This window comes from Microcaecilia unicolor, chromosome 11 (genome assembly GCF_901765095.1).
Source record: "Microcaecilia unicolor chromosome 11, aMicUni1.1, whole genome shotgun sequence".
Taxonomy (NCBI): Eukaryota; Metazoa; Chordata; class Amphibia; order Gymnophiona; family Siphonopidae; genus Microcaecilia; species Microcaecilia unicolor.
In genome coordinates, this window is record NC_044041.1 from 38,934,821 (window position 1) to 38,956,655 (window position 21,835).

Genomic DNA, 21,835 nt, shown 5'->3' on the forward strand with positions numbered 1-21,835 from the left:
TAAAAGTTGTACTGCCCTGCAGGAGCAGTTAAAATGCCTTTCTCCCGGGTTTAGAAAAAACACACACACACATTTACCACAGGTCCAGCATCCCCGTCTGTTTGCCTTTCCCCTTCCCTGCCACGTCTCTCTACCTTGCACTTGCAGCCATTAAGAGGACCCCCTTCCAAGGCCTGCCCCGGGGCCTTCCCTCTGTCGGCTCCTTATGATGTAACTTCGTGTTTTGTGAAACAGGAAGTTACATCAGAAGATGAGCAGAGGGAAGGACCTGGAGCAGGCCTGGGGGGGGGGGGTCCATTCCTTCTCTTGGCTACAAGTGCTAGGTAGAGAGACGTGGCAGGGAGGGGGAGGAAGACAAAATGCCAGATCTGGACGGGGTACAGAGGTGCTGGACCCACGGGATGAAGGGGGACTGCAGCTAAAGGGGACAGAGGCAGTGGATCCGCAGGAGGGGGGGGCTAGAACTGAAGGGAAGGGACAGAGGTGCTAGAGTCCCGTGGGGGGGGGCTGTAGTTTTAGGAACGGGACAGAGGTGCTGGAGTCCCATGGGGAGGGGTTGGAATCAGCAAAGAGAGAGAAGTGCTGGAGCCCCATGGGGGGGAGCTGGAGTCAGGGAAGGGAGAGAGGTGCTGGAGTCCCATGAGGGGGCTGGAGCCAGGGAAGGGAGAATGTTTGAGTTCCATGAGGGGGGGCTAGAGGGAGGGAAGGCAGAGAGACACATTGGTGTGGGGAGGAAGAGAGGGGAGAAGCTGGACACAGGGAGGTTCACAGAAACAGAAAGGCATGGGTGATGGGCATGGAGAGGAGCATGGGGACAGGGACACAAAGAGAAGATGCTGCATGAGGATGGTATTTGGACACAGAGTGGCAATGCCAGACATGGGAGGGGGTATATGGACACAGAAAGGAAGATGCTAGACATGGGGGAGAATAGAAACACAATGGAGATGCTGGACTTGGGGAGACAGAGTGGTGATGATGAATGAAGAGAAATAGACACAGGGGAGATGCTGAATGGGGAAACATAGGGGACACTGAGAAGGGAGATGCTGAACATGGGGAAAGATAGAGGCGGAACGTGGATGGTGAGCATGGAGAAAGAAGAAATATCAAATGGGCTTGAGACCCTGATGAGTGAGTTGAGAAGACAGAGGGAAACAAAAACTAGAGCCTGGGACCAACATGAGTTGAAAAATAAAATGACCAGACAACAAAAGGTAGAAAAAAATGTATCTTCTATTTTGTGATTAGAATATGTCAGATTTGAAATGTGTATCCTGCCAGAGCTGGTGTTAGACATGGCTGGGGCCCAGGGCAGAAATTTGGGAGGAGATCCCAAAGCCCACTACCAGGCCGTGCCTTCTACTACTACTACTTAACATTTCTAAAGCGCTACTAGGGGGTGAAGGCATCTGCAAAGAGCATCACTGTTTCCCTCTGGGCCTCCTTAGCCTAGCTCTGGCCTGGTCTTTTATACTTCCTGGACCATGCGCTCCTGGCTCCACCCCTCCTGTATCACTTCACCCTTGGGAAAGACTAGGGTTCTAAGGTGGCCATGACATTGTGAGGGAGTGTTCCTATGGGAAAGTGGCAGTGTCCTATAGACTCCCTCACACTGCTTTACAATGGTTGCAGTTTTCACATTGTCATCTTATATGATCTCAGGCTGTTTCCTCTTTAATGATTCCAGTACTGTGTGCTGCAGTAATGGTATTGCTCTGTTCCAGATTCAGTACCTCCGGAAAGTTTTAGTAGCCATTACTGGAGAGCATTCCTTGTGGCAGGTATGTAAATAGCAGCAAAAGATGTACTTTATTTTGCTTTTTTAAATTATTTGCCCTGTAAAGTTGTTGTTAGTGCTTTGACATACATTTTGTAGAATACATTGAAAATTATTTGATAACTTAAACTTTTCAACCCAACAGTTGCCTCCTGCTACTTTAATTTCCAGTTCAGTTGAAACCAGAGCTAGGATCTGGCATCATGAAGTTTCATTCACAACTACCCACGGTTTCCCCCATTACTTTATATCCCCCCACCCCCCACCCCCCCCCCCCCCACACACACACACACACACAACTGTCCTTCATCCTCTCCATTATATTTAGTCTGTTCATTGTAGCAATAGTTCTCAGAGGGAAAACAGCATATATATAATACTCATACATCGGTGATGTCATATGAGAAGCCTGGGTCGGTGAAAAAAAGAAAACAGAGCTCTTTAAGCTGCCAAAATTTTCTAGAGCATTAAACCAAGTGTGTGCAGGGCTTCCTGCCTTTGTGTTACCATGTGGGACCACCTTGGTTCTCTTTATTCCACAAAGCTCAAGCCTTCTGGCTTCTAGGAAATATTCCACTAGAAGGTCTTATGGTTTAATTAGAAGTGCATTGCTGTCATGTGTGATGGAAAGGCCCTAGACTCCTTTCCCACACACAAACTGGTTGAATACCTTCAAGTGTGATTGTTGTGTTGGTACACTTTAAAGGTAAAAATATATGTATAAATTTATACCTTTTTATTGGACTAACTTAATAAATCTTGAGTACTTTCGGAGGTTAAAACTGACCTGAGGAAGAAGGTTTTAACCTCCAAAAGTTAGTCAAAAATGTACTAAGTTAGTCCTATAAAAAGGTATAACCTTATGTCTGGGGTTTTGTTCGTTTGTTAGCTTTTATTTAATTGTATGTTATCAAAGTCAGGATTTGAAAACCAACTTCATTAGGGTTCATCCGAGTGCATTTAGGGCACATCATGATGTTAAAGGTAGACCATCTCTCTACAGCCTTTTTGGGCAGGGCTTGCTTCTATTGAAGTCTTCCAGCATACCTCCTGCTGTGCCTTAGAGCCTTTCTGTTGTTCTAACCCAACTGAAGAAAGCTTCCTTTGAGCCTCTAGACTGGTGACTAGATTGTCATATTTTTGCTGATTGTCACTTCAACACACATTGAATTCCAAGGTTTAGTGACTGATCCACTCTACACAAAGGTTTTGTGTAATAGAGTGGTTAGGCATATGTATCCTTAGGCCCTGCCTAGTGGTATCATATTTTCACCTATAACCAGCCAATCATCTCCCCAACATTTTTCTTTATGCCACATGCCTGCAATTGTAATGTACCTAGCATACATTGGTTTTAAAAAGGGCTTTAGCCTTCTACTTGCAGTAGACTAGAGCTCTTAGAAAATCCACTCAACATTTTGTGTCTTTTGACTTGGGACTGCTATATCCTATAGGCATATGGTATAAATGGATAGCAGATTGCATCTCTTTCATTTATGCCCAGGCAGGCTTGACCTTGGAAGAGCATGTCACAACTTTTAACATCAGAACAATGGTACCGTCAGTGTCCCACCTGAGGTTTGCCTCCATGGAAGAGATCTACAAGGCTGAGATAATTGGACTCTGTCCACACATTCTCATCAGATTATTGTTTGAAGAAGGATTCTTGATAGATAATAGGTTTGCTTTGTCTGTCCTGTGGAATGTCTTTCCTACCACACATTTTTATTATTTCAGGTTGTCTTTGGACTGTTACCAACAAGAACATGTTTGTTGCCTATTAGCACTCAGTTTTTTTTCCTGTTTTCCTCTTTTGATCTAAGGATAGCCAGAAAGTGTCATTCATGAGATCTATATATCTTGCTTGTCCTTTGAGAAAGGAAAATTGCTTACCTGTAATGGGCATTCTCCAAGGATAGCAGGATATTAGCCCTCAAGAAACCCACCCACCTTCTCCAGAAGTTGACACGAAACTATGCAGATATGGGAAGCCCAACACCTGTGCAGTTCAATGCTCAAACATACTCTGATGACATAGAGAGCTTTGTTTACTTTTTCTGTAGCCCAGGTTCACTTGGATGGCTTTACTCACACATTAGTGCCCTCAGTATAGGCCCTAAGGTGATTAACTGAGTTAAAAACTGGTTAAATGGAAGGAGACAGAGGGTAGTGGTAATTGGAGTTTGCTCTGAGGAAATTGAAGTTACAAGTGATGTACCACAGGGATCGGTCCTTGGGCTGGCTTTTATAAACATCTTTGTGAGTGATAATGTGGAAGGATTATCTGGTAAGGTTGCAGATGATACCAAACTCTGTAATAGGGTAGACACCCCATAAGGTGTGGATAGCATGAGGAGGGATCTAGCGAAGCTTGAAGAATGGTCCAGAAATTGACAACGAATATTTAGTGTTTTAAAAAATGCAGGTTCATGCACTTGGGTTACAAAAATCCAAAGGAACGGTATAGTATAGGAGGTGACATACTTCTGTGTACGAAAGAAGAACAGAACTTGGGGATGATTGTATGTGATGATCTTAAGGTGGCCAAACAGGTAGAAAAAAAGTGATGGTCAAAGCCAGACGGATGCTCGGGTGTACAGGGAGAGGAATGACCAGCAAGAAAAAGAGGTGACAGTGCCCTTGTATAAGTCTCTGGTGAGGCACCATTTATAATATTGTGTGTAATTCTGGAGACCATACTTTCAAAAAGATATAAACAGGATGAAGTCTGTCCTGAAGGTATCTACAAAATTGGTCTGTGGTTCTGTCATAAAGCATATGGGGACAGACTCGGGGTCCTCAATATGTATACTCTGGAAGAAAGAAGGGAGAGAGGGCATGTGATAGAGACATTTAAATATCTCTGTGGCATTACTGTACAGGAGGTGAGCCTTTTTCAAATGAAGGAAAACTCTGGAATGAGAGGGCATAGGATGAAGTTAGGAGATTATAGACTCAGGAGTAATCTAAGGAAATACTTTTTCACGTAAAGAGTGGTGGACACATGGAATAGACTACCGGTGGAGGCAAAGACTGTGTCTGAATTTAAGAAAGCATGGGACAGACATGTGGGATCTCTTAGGGAAAGGAGGAGATAGTAGATGTTGAGGATGGGCAGACTGGATGGGCCATTTGGCTCTTATCTGTTGTCATGTTTCTCTGTTTCTATTAGAACTAATATCCTACTGTCCTCATAGAACATCTGTTACAAGTAGGCAGGTTTGCTTTCTGAATCAGAGGCCATAGAGCAGAGCTCTTCAAACTTCTGCAATCCTGAGTCTTGAATCCGATCACTAGGCATCACTCTTAGAGCAGTAACCATACTCTACTCCCTCCCTCCCTCCCACTCCCATGTGGTTCTGAACACTAGATAGCAGTACTGCAGAGCCACCAGGCCAGTCTGTGAATATAATTTTTTTTGTAGCAGATGTAGAACTATTTAAGAATATTATAATAATTTGGGCTTAAAATTTTAAGCCTTTTACCGATGATTTTTATCATAAGCAAAACATGAAATTATGTTTGAGGAATTAGGTCATAAAAATGTACAAAACAAATATGATTTGGATCACATTGAAGTACACTCTGGAGCATATTAGAATTGAAAACTATTTTAAGAACTTAACAATGTTCAGTTTTTGTTGGCCTGTTAAATACAGGAATTTGTAACTTAAATGTGTTTAATTCCAACAGATTCCTAACTTTAGCCGAGCCTGGCGAAGTGTAATTCTAACACCACTCCTTTCAGGTATTTCAGGCTATATTTGTTAAACTATTTAGCACATTTTCTTTACTTCTCAATAAAATACCTCCTTCTTTTGTTTGCTTTTCAGCTTCCTGTCCACTGAATCCAAACCAGATGGAGGAGTGCTATAACTGTTTTGTGGCTCTCCTGAAGTAAGAGGATTTTTATGTAGGGGTCAATATTCAGCTGTTGTGGTCATCATTTTTTTTTTTTAAACACGGACTGTCAAAGGCTAAATTAGACCCAGATAATCAGTGCTGAGTCCTATCCAAGCTCTGGCACTGAATAACTGGGTCTTTAGTGGCACTCAGAAGCTATCCAGTACAACCAATATTTAGAGCCATCAATGTGATTGTAGTTGTATTATATTGTAAGCCACATTGAGCCTGCAAATAGGTGGGAAAATGTGGGATATAAATGCAGCAAAATAAATAAAATATCTGCTGGAATAGCTAATCAGGCAAAGTTAAGACTTTAATATGCATCAAGATAAAACATTATAATAGGACCCTGATGGATTATTTATTTATTTATTTATTTATTGCATTTGTATCCCACATTTTCCCACCTTTTTGCGGGCTCAGTGTGGCTTACAATAGGATATGAATAATAGAAATACATTTGTTACAATTTGGTTATGGATTACATTGTGCAAAGGTATAAGAGACATTCAGATATCAGATTTGGAATATGACAATGGGATATCAACATAGAAGTAATTGGAAGGGGGCAATGGGAAGCTAAAGGGTAGTGTTAGACAAAGACATATGGTGTCCATAGTTCCGTGGATAGGTGCGTGATAGATTGGGGTGCGGGATGAGGGATCAAAGTGGATGTAAAATGCATTGATGAATAGTGAGTGTGGACTCTATGTGAGTTGGCTCTTTCCGTAAGTTTGTTCAAACAGGTGAGTCTTTAGTAGTTTACGGAAGGAAGCTTGATCGTCAATCCTTCTCAGGTTACGCGGTAGTGTATTCCATGCCTGCGTGCTCTTGTGGGAAAAGGTTGACGCGTGCAACGTCTTGTATTTCATGCCTTTGCAAGTGGGGAAGTGGAGGTTTAGGTGTGTTCGGGATGATCTTTTAGCGTTTCTGGGTGGTAGGTCTATTAGATCAGACATGTACGCTGGGGCTTCGCCGTAGATGATCTTATGGACTAGTGTACAAACTTTAAAAGTAACGCGTTCCTTGAGTGGAAGCCAATGTAATTTTTCTCGTAGTGGTTGTACCCTTTCATATCTTGGTTTTCCGAAGATGAGCCTGGCTGCTGTATTTTGGGCTGTTTGAAGTTTCCTCAGTATTTGCTCTTTGCAGCCCGCGTATAGTGAGTTGCAGTAGTCCAGGTGGCTGAGGACGAGGGATTGCACTAGGCTGCGGAAGACGTATCTTGGGAAGAATGGTCTTATTCTTTTCAATTTCCACATGCAGTAGAACATCTTCTTGGTTGTGTTGTTTGCGTGGGTTTCGAGTGTTAAGTGGCGGTCGATGGTGACTCCAAGGATTTTTAGCGTTTCTGAGACTGGAAGGTTTAGGGTTGGTGTGTTTATTGCGTTGAATTTATTTGTGTTATGTTGGGAGGTGAGTATCAGGCATTGGGTTTTTTCTGCATTTAGTTTCAGGCGGAATGCATCTGCCCATGTGTTCATGATGTGTAGACTTTGATTGATTTCGTTGGAGATTTCTTTGGTATCTTGTTTGAATGGGATATATATTGTCACATCGTCGGCGTATATGTATGGGTTGAGGTTGTGGTTTGATAGGAGTTTGGCTAAAGGGATCATCATTAGGTTGAATATAGTTGGTGATAGAGGCGATCCTTGTGGGACTCCACATTCAGGTGTCCATGCTTTGGACGTGGTTGAATTTGATGTGACTTGATACGAGCGCATGGTTAAGAACCCCTTGAACCAGTTCAGGACATTTCCTCCTATGCCAAAGTATTCAAGTATGTGTAGTAGGATTCCATGATCAACCATGTCGAAGGCGCTTGACATGTCGAATTGTAAGAGGAGTATATTGTTACCAGTTGCAATTATTTGTTTGAATTTGGTCATGAGAGTGACTAATACTGTTTCTGTGCTGTGATTCGAACGGAATCCTGATTGGGCATCATGGAGTATTGAATGTTTGTCTAGATAGTTGCTAAGAAGCAATGCACCAAGAATCCCACTCCTAAAATTTCTCCAAGGCTGGAGGAAGTGACGTCACCAGATAGAATGGACGTCTGAGAGCGGAGCTCCCGCTACCCCGCAAGAAATCTGCTAATAAACTCGAGCGAACAGCGGCAAACCAAGCCCAGCGGGTCTGAATACCCCCTCCTTCAGTCAGCAATCGAGTTAAGATGACTCAGAAAGCGGCGGGGTTGGACCTAGCGCGATTTGCTTACCCGAACGGAGACGGTGCGCCAAGCTCCAAGATGGCGGCGGCCCGCGAAGAGCAAGAAAAACAAGAGGAGAGGAGTCAACGCCGAGGCGAAGGATCGCCTGAGCGCCCCGCTCTGGAAGCGGCAGATGGAGAGATCGCTCCAGCGCTAAAAAACTGGCTACAGGAAATCAGCTCAAACCTGAAAGCGCTACGTACAGAAGTAGCCACGCTTGGAGCTGACCTTAGAGGTGAAATTCGGGAGCTTGGGACGCGCTTGGAGGAAACAGAAAACCAGGTGGAAGGCCACAGTGAAGCTCTGGGGCAGATGGAACAACATATGACAGGATTGCATAAAGAGCAACAGCAACTATGGGCCAAGGTTGAAGACCTAGAAAATAGAGGCCGACGGAACAACCTGCGCTTTCGTGGACTACCGGAGACGCCTACATATCAAGATAGCACAACGGTGGTTCAAAAAATGGTGGTCGAATTGATGGCAGCGAACAATACGGCTATTGAGGCAGAAGCAGTTCAGATTGAAAGGGCCCATAGAGTGCTGGGCCCGAGCCGCAACAACATATCAAAGGATATAATAGCCTGCTTTACGAGTTTTAAGCTCAAAGAACAAATCTTAACAGCAGCACGCCAAGTCTCAGAATTTAAATGGGACTCATATAGAATTGAAATCTACCAAGACGTGGCAGCAGCGACGTTGAAAAGAAGAAGTGAATTGAAGCCTTTTACAAAAAGACTGCGTGACCTCAACATACAGTACAGATGGCGATATCCCTTTGCCTTGGCATTTTATAAGGACGGCAAGTTGCACCAAATAAGATCACTTGAAGAGGCCAGAACAATTTGCCCAGAACTAGAAGTGGAAACGGACTTGGTTGCTCCTAACGGGGATAAGAGAAGTACCACGCAGTCTGCACCAACAAAATGGAAAAGAGCGGGAAAAGGTCCACGGAGACTTCAGCGACAACAATCTGCTGCTAAAGTTACATGAAGCCACGGGACGAGAAGATCCAGAATTAATAGAAGGTGAAAAGCTGCTAGACACCAAAGTAGCGACCCGGGACCAAGACGAAAGACATGTTTAAGTAATGTTAGTTTGCTTATGTTACGTTAACTGATATTCAAGGGGTATGCGGTAAATGTTTGGTGAGTCACTTTCTCTTTGCTTGGGTGCCTGTCAATATTGAGAGACACCCAACTTACAAAGGTGGGGGGAAGGGTGGGAATTGGGAGGGGGAGGGGAGTAGGGAGGGGAACAAAGATGACACAGTACATGAGGCATATCAGGCTTATCAGGGTAGAGATACACTGCAGAGGCGAAGAATGACATCTCGAGATAATTATGGCTGATATAATAGGGCTATCATTAAACGTAAAGGGGCTAAACATACCCAGAAAGCGACAATTATTATTTAGGGAACTTTGCCGCCTACAAGTGGATGTGGCTTTGATCCAGGAAACCCACCTTAAACCCAGATACGAGAGACTCTGTTCGCATAGACAATACCCTCATATATATTTCGCCTCTTCCCATGCAAACACAAAAAGTAAGGGGGTTCTGATAGCACTAAGCAATTCCAAGCCCTGGGTGGTACGGAAGGTAATACGGGACAAAGATGGGCGATATTTGATTGTGAATCTGCAACTAGCGGGAAAAGCTTACACGATATTAAACATTTATGGTCCCAATGCCAATCAGGAGCAATTTTTCCTAGAACTAGACCGACAAATCACACAACACATTGAGGGATCCCTATTAGTAGGAGGAGACTTTAACATTACTCTGCATCCACATTTAGACAACTCAGCAGTAGGAGTCACATATGGCCAACAGGGTAGACGCCAGCTTAAAGAACTACTCACAAGGTGGCAATTAATAGACTTGTGGCGCAGGGATAACCCCTCCACACGTAGCTATACATTTTACTCTTCAGTGCATCATAGCTTTTCCCGGATAGACATGTGGCTGGGGGACGTAATGATATCGAGTATGGGGGCTACATCCCAAATACTACCACGTACATGGTCAGATCACTCCCCATTGCTATTACGACTCGCAAACATGGGGATGCCAAGAAAAGAGCGCATATGGAATCTAGATGACACACTATTAGTGAGCCCAGATAACCTAATCTCCATTGAACAATATATTAAAGAATATCTCACTTATAATGACAATGGGGAGGTATCCCCGGCCACACTCTGGGAGGGACTTAAGGCAGTGCTGCGGGGCCAATTGATTGCGCTGCGCTCACACTGTTGGAAAAAGAGAAATGCAGAGGAACAGAAATTGCGGGAGGAGTTGTTGCGAGTGGAGGGGGAGTTGCAACAAGGGGATGCGCAGCCCAGTCCAACATTGCTGAGACGGGCACAGGAGATAAGACACCAGATTCTGGACTTGGAATTGGCAGACTTGACTGTACAATTGCAAAGGGTAGGTCAAACACATTTTGAATTTGGCAATAAGCCCAGTCGGTTATTAGCATATAAATTAAAACAAAGAGCTGCTAGGAATGGAGTAGGAAGCTTAAAAGATGAACAAGGTGAGCTCCATACAGATCAGGAGTCAATAAAGTCCATATTTAGATCCTTTTATCAACAACTATATACCCCAGAAACGGCCCCAAATCTAGAAAATATAGAGGAGTTTCTGGCGGGAATTGAGCTCCCTCAATTATCTGAGGAGGCCCAGCAAATATTATCGAAGCCCATCACGTTAGAGGAGGTCAAGTCCACCATTAAAAATCTGGCTCCCCACAAGGCGCCGGGCCCCGATGGATATACAAACCGATTTTACAAAATCTTTGGAGAGTTGCTGGCCCCCATTTTGGTGAGAGTCTTCAACTCCATAGATATGGCCACGGGGTTGCCGCCAACTTGGGATCTTGCTACTATAACTGTGATCCCCAAAGTAGGCAAGGACCCGCAGAAATGTGGGTCATACAGGCCCATCTCCCTATTGGGGGTGGACTACAAAATATTTACTAAAATTCTGGCAACTAGATTACAAAGATATCTCCCGAATTTAGTCCATGAAGATCAGGCAGGGTTTGTGGAAGGTCAGCAAACTTTTGACAATGTCAGGAGAGCCATTTTTATGGTCCAGAATGCACAAATTCATAATACCACCTTGTGCATCTTATCTCTGGATGCCGAAAAAGCGTTTGACAGGGTGAGCTGGGCTTTTTTATTTGAGGTGTTAAGGCAAATAGGCATTGGAGGGCGATTTGGGTCCTGGTTACACACAATATACAAATCCCCAAAAGCGGCTGTGCGGGTTAATGGCCATCTCTCTCAAGCGTTCCAGCTGAACAGGGGCACCAGACAGGGCTGTGCGCTATCCCCGCTTTTATTTGCCCTAGTAATGGAACCGCTGGCTATTCAAATTAGAACCCAGAGAGAGATCAGGGGCCCAAGATGGGGAGGAATAGAGACTAAAGCTCTTATGTTCGCGGACGATATATTGCTCACGTTGGTGGAGCCCCTGGTCTCCTTCCCAAAAATAAATGAAGTTATACAAAAATATGGGGAAGTGTCAGGGTTTAAAATTAACTTTGACAAGTCTGAAGCATTAGACGTGGGGATACCTGATGTACAGATGACACGGCTCCAACAGCAATTTCAATACAGGTGGGCGACCAAATACATTCGATACTTAGGGGTCAATATTCCACGTAAAATAGAAGACATTTTCAAATACAACTTCCCAGACAAAGTGCGAGAACTCTTTTTGGAAATGGAGCGATGGGAGGGCTTGACTTTGTCATGGATGGGAAGAATCAGTGCATTAAAAATGATAGTTCTCCCCAAACTTTTATATCTTTTTATGGCATTACCAATCAATCTCCCAAAGGGCTTTCTGAGGAATTTGCAGAGAAAGGCATTTGCGTTCATTTGGAAGAAAAAACCCCCGAGAGTGCGGAGAGAGGTGCTATATCAATCGCGTAAGCGGGGCGGGATGGGGGTCCCATCTTTTAAGACCTATTATCAGGCGGCGCATTTAAAATAATAGCTGCGTGGCAGCAGAACCCGGTAAAGATAGGCATTAAAATGGAGCAAAGATGGGTAGATCCCATTCCCCTGAGAGCGGTGCCATGGCTACCGACACAACAATTAGATGAAGTAATTAAGAGAAGCCCTCCCATGCTGCGGTGGCCTCTTATGACCTGGAGACAAATAAGGAAGCAGCATTTCCCAGAAAGGACATACTTTACGCACATGTTTCTCAGATTTGCTCCGCAGTTTGGGCCGGGTCAATTAGACGGGGCGTACCTAGAATGGGAAGAGCGAGGCTTGTGTGAACTGGGACAAATGTGGGAACAAGGGGTAATGACCTCATACACAGAATTATGCCGAGAACATGGACTCTCCCCCCTGCAAGCTTTCCAATTTTACCAGGTTCGTGACTTTATAAAGAGGAGAGTGGTAGAAGAGCTTAGTCTGACAGAGACAATACTGGAGAAAAGTCTGACGAAAGGGGGTAGTAAAGGGGGGATAACTAAACTTTATGGGTCCCTCTTATCTAGGGAGAACCCTATAGAACACTACACTACAAAATGGGAGACAGTAATGGGTTCCACCTATGACCCCTCTCAATGGGCACAAGCCTTTCGGTCACTACTAAGGGTATCAGTCTCTAGTACCCTGATAGAAAACGGGCACAAGATGCTGTATTGGTGGTACTACACTCCCCACCGATTAGCCACAATGTATAAAAAGGGCACGGGCAACTGTTGGAGGCAATGTGAGATAAAAGGGGATATGTTTCACATGTGGTGGGCCTGTAGCCATGCCCAGAAGTTTTGGATGGAGGTGATAGGCTTCCTATGTAAAGTGACGAGCCAGACGTATCCCATGAAGGCAGAGAGCTGTCTGCTTCACTTTAAACCCACAGGGATTAAAAAAATCACACACAGCTTTGCCACCCAGTTATTTGTGGCAGGCAAACTCATCATTGCTTCAGCCTGGAAGAAGCCTATGATTCCGGGAATACACGTAGTCCGGGAAAAATTGGATAGAATACAATTGATGTCAAAACTTACAGCTATGAGAAATGGTCGGATTATACATTACCACAAAATCTGGGACCCGTATATTAAATGGAAAGCAACCTCTGCACCATAAAACTTGTGGCGCACATACTTGTATAGGGGGTGGGAAGGCTTAAGAGGAGGGGAAAATAGGTAACCTACATAGAGGTGTATAACTGTTTAGCTGAAATTATTAGATAATGTTTGTAACTCTTATGCTACTATGTGAAGACATGTATCTACAGAATCAATATATGGATATGTACTGTGTTTTAAAATGTTAAAATTACAAATAAATGCTTAAAAAAAAAAAATTTCTCCAAGAGCAGAAATCTTAGTATATTATTAAAACAACTTAAATCTCAATCCCTCCCTACAGTTAGATCATCATGGCCCTCAGTTTTACAAGTGGAGTGGAGGGGTAGCCTAGTGGTTAGTGTAGCTTTGATCCTGGGGGAAATAGATTTGATTCCCACTGCAGCTCCTTGTGACTCTGGGCAAGTCACTTAACCCTCCATTGCCCCAGGTACAAATAAGTACCTGTATCCCTCCCTCCCTACAGTTAGATCATCATGGCCCTCAGTTTTACAAGTGGAGTGGAGGGGTAGCCTAGTGGTTAGTGTAGCTTTGATCCTGGGGGAAATAGATTTGATTCCCACTGCAGCTCCTTGTGACTCTGGGCAAGTCACTTAACCCTCCATTGCCCCAGGTACAAATAAGTACCTGTATATAATATATAAATCGCTTTGAATGTAGTTGCAAAAACCACAGAAAGGCAAGTCCCATTCCCTTTCCCTTTTGATACTTGCATAAACTGGCACTTAAATATTTATCTTATTACTCTAAAATTGTGGGAATTGAACATCCTAATTTGAAAATACAGGTGAAATTTGAGGTGCACTGACTTGAACATCTCAATTCCTACTTCTACTACCTATCTAAAATGGGGCTGTATATCTCTGGTCAGAATTGCTTATTGAAAAGCCACATTTTAAAGCTTTCTTTAAACCTAATAAAGAGCCAATATTTTTAATCTCTAAGGGCAACCTTTTCCATTGGAATGGAACAGCCTCATTAAGGGCTGTATTAAACTGACTTTTAGATCTCCACTTTCCAAATCTAGGCATTTCATAGCCAGAGAGTACAGTGGCGAATAAGTATATAAGAGCTCCCTTTTTAAATGCCAAAGAATACCCTGTTGGATCTTTTCGGAACCAAGATGATGACAGATGGAGCACTACAACCTTTGTTATTTACAGTAGGGATTGCAATTACTAAATCATGTGCCAGCCCCTCAAAAGAACAGTTTTGCCTTAAAGCTCTTCATTCCATCTGAGTCCTAATTCTGTAATTGTTAAAATTGCTCTTCTTGTCCAAAGAATAAATATTGTCAGTCAGAGTTCTCTTACCCACCCTGCACTGACCAACTCCAATCACGTGCCCTGCTTCTCCTGTTAAAACGGTAGAGCACTTCTAGTGCCTGCGTTCTCCCTTCATGTTATCTGAATAAAGAAACACTGTCTGGATTAGTAAAGTGGGAATCTGAACATATTTAAAATCTGATCTAGAAATACCTACCGTACTAGAATGTAACTGGCCTTGAGCTACCTCTGGAAAAGCATAACCTAAATCCAAATCTGCTGCTGCCTATATAGTTTTGCCTTGACTTCTTTTAGCCTTTGGCTGTCTTAATATCTATCTTTTTTTAGTGAAAAGTTTAGGGTCCAGTGTGTCATAGTTTAAAAACTGACAGTTGCAGCACTGGTAGACAAAGTAATAGCTGCTCAACAGCAGCTGACTCAGCAGGGAAAAGCCCCCCAGTCCCTTCACCTGTATATCTATGACTCAGCAGGAAAAAAGCCCTCCAGTTCCTTCACCTGTATATCTATGACTCAGCAGGGAAAAGCCCCCCAGTTCCTTCACCTATATATCTATGACTCAGCAGGGAAAAGCCCCCCAGTCCCTTCACCTGTATATCTATGACTCAGCAGGGAAAAGCCCCCCAGTCCCTTCACCTGTATATCTATGACTCAGCAGGGAAAAGCCCCCCAGTCCCTTCACCTGTATATCTATGACTCAGCAGGGGAAAAGCCCTCCAGTTCCTTCACCTGTATATCTATGACTCAGCAGGGAAAAGCCCCCCAGTCCCTTCACCTGTATATCTATGACTCAGCAGGGAAAAGCCCCCCAGTCCCTTCACCTGTATATCTATGACTCAGCAGGGAAAAGCCCCCCAGTCCCTTCACCTGTATATCTATGACTCAGCAGGGAAAAGCCCCCCAGTCCCTTCACCTGTATATCTATGACTCAGCAGGAAAAAAGCCCTCCAGTTCCTTCACCTGTATATCTATGACTCAGCAGGGAAAAGCCCCCCCAAGTCCCTTCACCTGTATATCTATGACTCAGCAGGGAAAAGCCCCCCAGTCCCTTCACCTATATATCTATGACTCAGCAGGGAAAAGCCCCCCAGTCCCTTCACCTGTATATCTATGACTCAGCAGGGAAAAGCCCCCCAGTCCCTTCACCTGTATATCTATGACTCAGCAGGAAAAAAGCCCCCCAGTCCCACCTGTATATCTATGACTCAGCAGGAAAAAAGCCCTCCAGTTCCTTCACCTGTATATCTATGACTCAGCAGGGAAAAGCCCCCCAGTCCCTTCACCTGTATATCTATGACTCAGCAGGGAAAAGCCCCCCAGTCCCTTCACCTGTATATCTATGACTCAGCAGGGAAAAGCCCCCCAGTCCCTTCACCTGTATATCTATGACTCAGCAGGAAAAAAGCCCTCCAGTTCCTTCACCTATATATGACTCAGCAGGGAAAAGCCCCCGTCCCTTCACCTGTATATCTATGACTCAGCAGGGAAAAGCCCCCCCCCCATTCCCTTCACCTGTATATCTATGACTCAGCAGGAAAAAAGCCCTCCAGTCCCTTCACCTGTATATCTATGACTCAGCAGGGAAAAGCCCCCCAGTCCCTTCACCTGTATATCTATGACTCAGCAGGAAAAAGCCCCCCAGTCCCTTCACCTATATATCTATGACTCAGCAGGGAAAAGCCCCCCAGTCCCTTTACCTGTATATCTATGACTCAGCAGGAAAAAAGCCCTCCAGTTCCTTCACCTGTATATCTATGACTCAGCAGGGAAAAGCCCCCCAGTCCCTTCACCTGTATATCTATGACTCAGCAGGGAAAAGCCCCCCAGTCCCTTCACCTGTATATCTATGACTCAGCAGGAAAAAAGCCCTCCAGTTCCTTCACCTGTATATCAATGACTCAGCAGGGAAAAGCCCCCCAGTCCCTTCACCTGTATATCTATGACTCAGCAGGGAAAAGCCCCCCAGTCCCTTCACCTGTATATCTATGACTCAGCAGGAAAAAAGCCCTCCAGTTCCTTCACCTGTATATCAATGACTCAGCAGGGAAAAGCCCCCCAGTCCCTTCACCTGTATATCTATGACTCAGCAGGGAAAAGCCCCCCAGTCCCTTCACCTATGACTCAGCAGGAAAAAAGCCCTCCAGTTCCTTCATTTGTGCTGTTCGTTTTACAAGTCCTAACAGAGTGTTTTGTAACATTTGTCTGCTGGATGTCACTTTATATGCTTATTTTTCTTTACAGTCTTATAAAATATTTCTTTGTACAAATTGGCACATTTATCTCTACATTGTCCATTTAGATCATGAAAATAAGAGGGTGCAAGATTCTTAGTTTTTTTCTTGAAGCGGATAAGTAAACTCATAACTATGATTTGTTAGACACTATATACTTCTTATAGGTGCTTACTGGATATTACTGTTGTCTCCTTAAGGTGCCCTGTTTTACCAGATTTAGATCTTATTGGAATCGCAAAGCAGTATGCCCAGTTAGACCTGCCAGCTTTCACACTGGGATGTCTGCTGCTGATTCCCCATTCTGAGAAAAGGCAGCAACAGATTCAGGTAACTGAAGCATGTGAACTGGTAAATTATTATTTTCTTCTGGTAAAAAAAATCTTAATAGGATCAAAAGAGGATGAAGCATCCTCCGGAAAACAAGATTATAGCTTATTTATCCTAATTGACAAGTGTTGGAGAAGTTTCTTATTTCAGCACTGTATGGGCTACTGCAGACACAAAAATAAAGTACTTATACTGTAGTTAATAGAATTGAGTGCATGTCATGACATCTTAATTTGATCATATTACAGACTGAATCTGGATGCAAACTGTGGATCAAGCTTGCATATTTTCTCCTTATTTAGGATGGGCTGATAATTTTTTCCTTGATATTTTTAGAACATTCTGTTTCATATTCTTGTTTTAGAATATGCAATAATCCCTTAATTGTTGAAAAGACCTTTACCATGTTGAGAGACCAAATGAAAAACCTGCTACATGGTGTCATAATATGTTGGACTCACAGTGTAAATGAAGATACTGTAGATTTTCCATTTGTACTTCAAGCTTCTGAATATGCATTTCTCATAGTAAACTAGTGATGATTCATCTTATTCTGTTTAATTCAACTATGTGCTAAAATTCATTTTCTCTTTTCTAGGGTTTCATTTCTTCATGCAGTGCTGAAACTGTTCTACAGCAAGTAACTGATCACATGAACACTGGGGAAGTAGCAGGCTTTGCATCCCAGGTAACTCAAATAACTTGCAAATAAAATCACCTTGTTATTTAGTAATCAGCTTTCAGTGTTGACTTACTGCTCATTAATCATCTCAAAAAAGGTACATTGTTTATCTAGACTATGCTGTGGATTTAAGAAAACTCATTTTTCAACTGCACGAGTTTAGCCTATGACTTAGGTGCAGTGTGAGAGAGTGAGCTTTTCCTATCCCCATACTACCTCTTTGGGTTCCCAGAGTTTGTTTTTATTGCAGTCCTTTGAAAATGTTTGTCCTGTAGTTCAGTGCATATATTTTAATTAGTTGAGTGATGAGTGTCACTGAAATTTGTATTAATTCAGGGATATAGACTAGAAAATACAGTAGAAAAAAGGCACATTCCCAGAAGACATCCAAAGCATACACATTTACCTCTTGTGCTGTGTTGCAATATATTTCCAGTGGTTTAAATTATAAGAGTTTTCCATCATAGACCTGGCAGATAATTTTAGAATTACTGGTTAGTAATTGCTTTATTCAGTAAACATAACTTCAGATGGCTATGTGCTTGAGTGATTTGTAAATTGGAGGGTTTGAATTGTCTTTACTCAGACAGTAAAAGCATCAATTTTTACACAAAGAAAAGGCCTTTTGTAACATTGTGCAGTGGTACACACACAGCAACAAGATACACATAGTATGCACACCATGTGTAGTCATTTCAGGGCGTATAGTCTGGGTGAAGCAGGGGTGGAGTTGCAATGTATATGTGTATTTTATAAAATACTGATGTACATGCACTCATTTACATGAACTTCAGAGGCAGTGTCAATGTGCAGTAACATTTGTGCACTGCTGGAGCTGGCTCTGGGGTGCCTATGTTGCATTTTTAAAATAAGCACCTTTTTAGACAACACAAAGGCATCTTGTCATAAAATCAGGACTTAAAAGTGCCAAGTTTGACACAAATCAATTTACTGCCTAACTACAAAATTTGCTAAAATTGATTTCAATAAATAAACATCAACTTTTAAGATTTATTAAATACCTTTTCCATCCCTAATTGTCAAATCTACTGTGATCTGTATTTTATGCTAGTAAGAGTGCTCAGAGAAACTGATAAGCTTTATAATGGCATTTTATATATTCTTATGACCTACAATAACGTGAGAAAAGCAATCTGTTAGCAGGTTTTGTTCTAAGATTTCAGGAGAGGAGTTTATAAATTGTTTTTTCTGAAATGATTAATATAATAACCCACTGATTGCCCACCAGCAATTTAGGTAACACTTTTTTTCTGTGTATTCAAACAGTACTTGCCAGACTTACTTAAAAAACTGTATTTTATGTTATTGTGTTTGCAGATCAAAGATTTGATTCTTGATAGCATCTTCAGTAAAAAACAATTTGAAAAGTTCATGACAACAAAATATTTTATATTGCTGAAACAGCATGCAATTAGTACCAGCCAAGTGAAAGACCTGGTGGATTACCTTGTAAACAAGAGCTGGTAAGTGAACGGGCAATACCAGTGTATAATTATGATAAAGATCCATGGTACAGGGAAAGTTCCTTTAAAAAAAATCCCCTGGCAATTGAAGCCTTTAGAAAAATAATATACAAAAACATCTAAGCTAATGACTGTAGAAATTTCTAATGACCAATCTGCAAATGTATCACACATCAGCCAAAATAGGGTTAAAGTTGTATTAATTTAAAGATGAATTTATACAACTATAATGTAATTAATATTGCGTTTCAGATATACCATCCAATTTCAGACCAATACTTTTAACGTGTCATAGTGACAGTTACCCAGATACTTCTGTTTAAACATACTGTTTTGTAGCCAAACTTTTCTAGTTTTCTTTTGTTGGAGCTGTACAGTATTTCAAAGCAAAACCTTGCATGAAGATGGTATTCTGTCATCCTGTATGTTTTAGAAAGTAGAGAGTGTGCAGTGTATCCAATATGGCAGAAAATACCCTGTCAAACGTTGTTCTGTCATTTATTCATGTCAACAAGTTGAACAAAAAAACATCAAGATGCTCACTGCAACAGCAAAGAAACTACTGATCTGAAGTAGTTTTTATTGCTTTTAAACATACAGCGGCCTATAAGTCTCCCCCTTGATGAGAGTAGGAATTTATTATAAAACGAAGTTTATTCTGTGTTTCTTCAAGGATGCTCTTTACTGCTGGGTATGACTTTGTTTGTTGTACATTCTTTTGGTTGACGCTTTACTCAATTGTTATGGTACTGATTTGGCTTTCCTTGCCACTTTGTACTAGTTTTTTTCAATAAAATATATTTGACTTAAACGTACAGCGGTTATTCACACCATCCGCCAAGAGGCATAATAACAATTCTCAGAGTGTACCTGTCAGGCGCAAACTGGGGTGAAGGCCAGACATGGGCCTGAAATTCACCTATCAAAAATGACTTGAGCACAGTGGCGTAGCCACAGGTGGGCCTGGGTGGGCACAGGCCCACCCACAAGTGGCACAACTCTGATGTGGCTGGCGAGCCTCAAGCCTCGTCAGCTGAAGACTCCCAGCATCTCTCCCTCCCCTCCTCCAAAGGCATTTTGGCATCTGTCAACTCAACCACCCAACCTCTCTGTACCTTTTCAATTTTTCAATGTTTCGCAAACAGTGACTCATACCCGCAGCTCGTGCCAGTTCAGAGCCTTCCCTCTGATGTAACTTCCTGTTTCCACAATAGTGGTACCAGGTCAGAGGGAAGGCTCTGGACTGGTGAGAGCAGCGGGTACAAGTCACTGTTTGCTGACAGTGAAGCACTGAAGATTTGAAAAAGTATGAAGGGAAGGAGAGGAGGGTGGAATTGAGAAATTATTGGTCGCCTGGTGGGGGGGGGAGTGGAGGGAGAGATGCCGGATGGGATTTTATGCCCACCCACTTTAGGCTCAGGCCCACCCAAAATTGGGTGCCTGGCTACGCCCCTGCTTGAACATCATGAAGTGGAGGTCATTTTCAATAGTGACACATTGGGGAAATCTGGAAACTTCCTGTGTGTGTACAATTTTTACTTCGTTCCTCATTAAGAACTTTGATAGAGAGTTTGTACGTCCCTCGTTTATAAAATAGCATCACAGTCAAGAGCTTTGAAGGTACATTTTGCTGCTTTGACTGGTTGATTGTTCTCCTGTTAAAAGGTGGTGAAAAAATTATCATATGTGCTGTGGCTTGTGGCAGAATAGTTTGGATTACATTGACTAAATGGACTTCTGGACGCAAAGGGAAGGAATGTTTCTTTCATCATGAAACAAAGTCTTTGTTCTTTACAGTCTAGATGATGCAGCCAGAATCATAGGTGATTATCAAAAGCACTGTGGAAAACCTGTTCAGCACAGTTCTTCTCCTGCTGACATCCTAAAGGTAATGCTTGTATGAGAGCTGTTATGTCTTTGTTTTTAAAGTGGAAGAGCACTCCTGCATTAAGTGCATCCCAGGGCATACAATGGATTGTGCTAGATTAGTATGTTTTTCTCTTTTGAATAAGAATGTGCTTCTGTGGAGTTCACAAAAAAGTTACTGTATTATCTTTTGAAGAAAAAGTTCCTCCCTGTAGGAGTGGGAAGCAAGTAGAAGGATTATTTGGTTGTTGCCTTTTACCAGCCTTAAAAAACATTCTCAAAATAATAAAACTTAAATGGTATGCGTGCTTTCCATATTGTGGAACGCCTTCTCCTCGATAAAACAGTTACGCTTCTTTCTTTAAAAGAGTGCATTAAATCTGTTAAATTCCTTTGTTTTTTGTTTTGTATTTCAGGCCTTCCTCCTTGGACAAAAATAGACCACTGCTTCTGCAGGTGTGGAGCAGGCAGAAAGTTTAGTACAGTGCTTCATTATCTTTACAAGGCAAGATATTGCTACCTATACCTGCCATCATGTTTAGGATTACATTAGCATGCATCATATTGCAGATTAGTTGATGGATAGATGAGTCTAAGTATCTTTTGTGTTTCTGGCAAATAAATGGATATTGTATTTTATTTTTGCCTGTAAAAATCTAGAAATACCTGCACAGATGGAGTTGGGCTCAAATAATATAGGATATAATATTTAATATATTTTCTAGTCCTTGGAGCATCTCCAATTCTTTTATTATACTTTCTATTTTTTACTTAATATTAAAATCACATATTTTGTACATTTTTGTAATCTGTATTTAATTTTCATACATAATTTTATAAATATAACATTTGTATAACGTTTTGTGAATAAAGTGTAACTAGCATTCTTATCTGTGTGCTGTCTCCTAACCCTCCAAGTTCTTTTAATAG

The 21,835-nt window shown here is 42.4% G+C and overlaps 1 protein-coding gene across 1 annotated transcript in view; it reads left to right on the forward strand.

Annotated features, from left to right (window-relative positions):
- Positions 1 to 21,835, forward strand: part of KNTC1 (kinetochore associated 1) — a 318,233-nt gene extending 296,398 nt beyond the window's left edge. The window contains exons 57-64 of the mRNA XM_030219253.1: positions 1,728 to 1,784; positions 5,474 to 5,528; positions 5,614 to 5,677; positions 16,744 to 16,873; positions 17,472 to 17,561; positions 18,894 to 19,039; positions 20,837 to 20,927; positions 21,322 to 21,835. Coding sequence (XP_030075113.1) covers positions 1,728 to 1,784; positions 5,474 to 5,528; positions 5,614 to 5,677; positions 16,744 to 16,873; positions 17,472 to 17,561; positions 18,894 to 19,039; positions 20,837 to 20,927; positions 21,322 to 21,345 — 657 coding nt within the window. The 3' untranslated portion in view covers positions 21,346 to 21,835. The remainder of the gene's footprint in view (positions 1 to 1,727; positions 1,785 to 5,473; positions 5,529 to 5,613; positions 5,678 to 16,743; positions 16,874 to 17,471; positions 17,562 to 18,893; positions 19,040 to 20,836; positions 20,928 to 21,321) is intronic.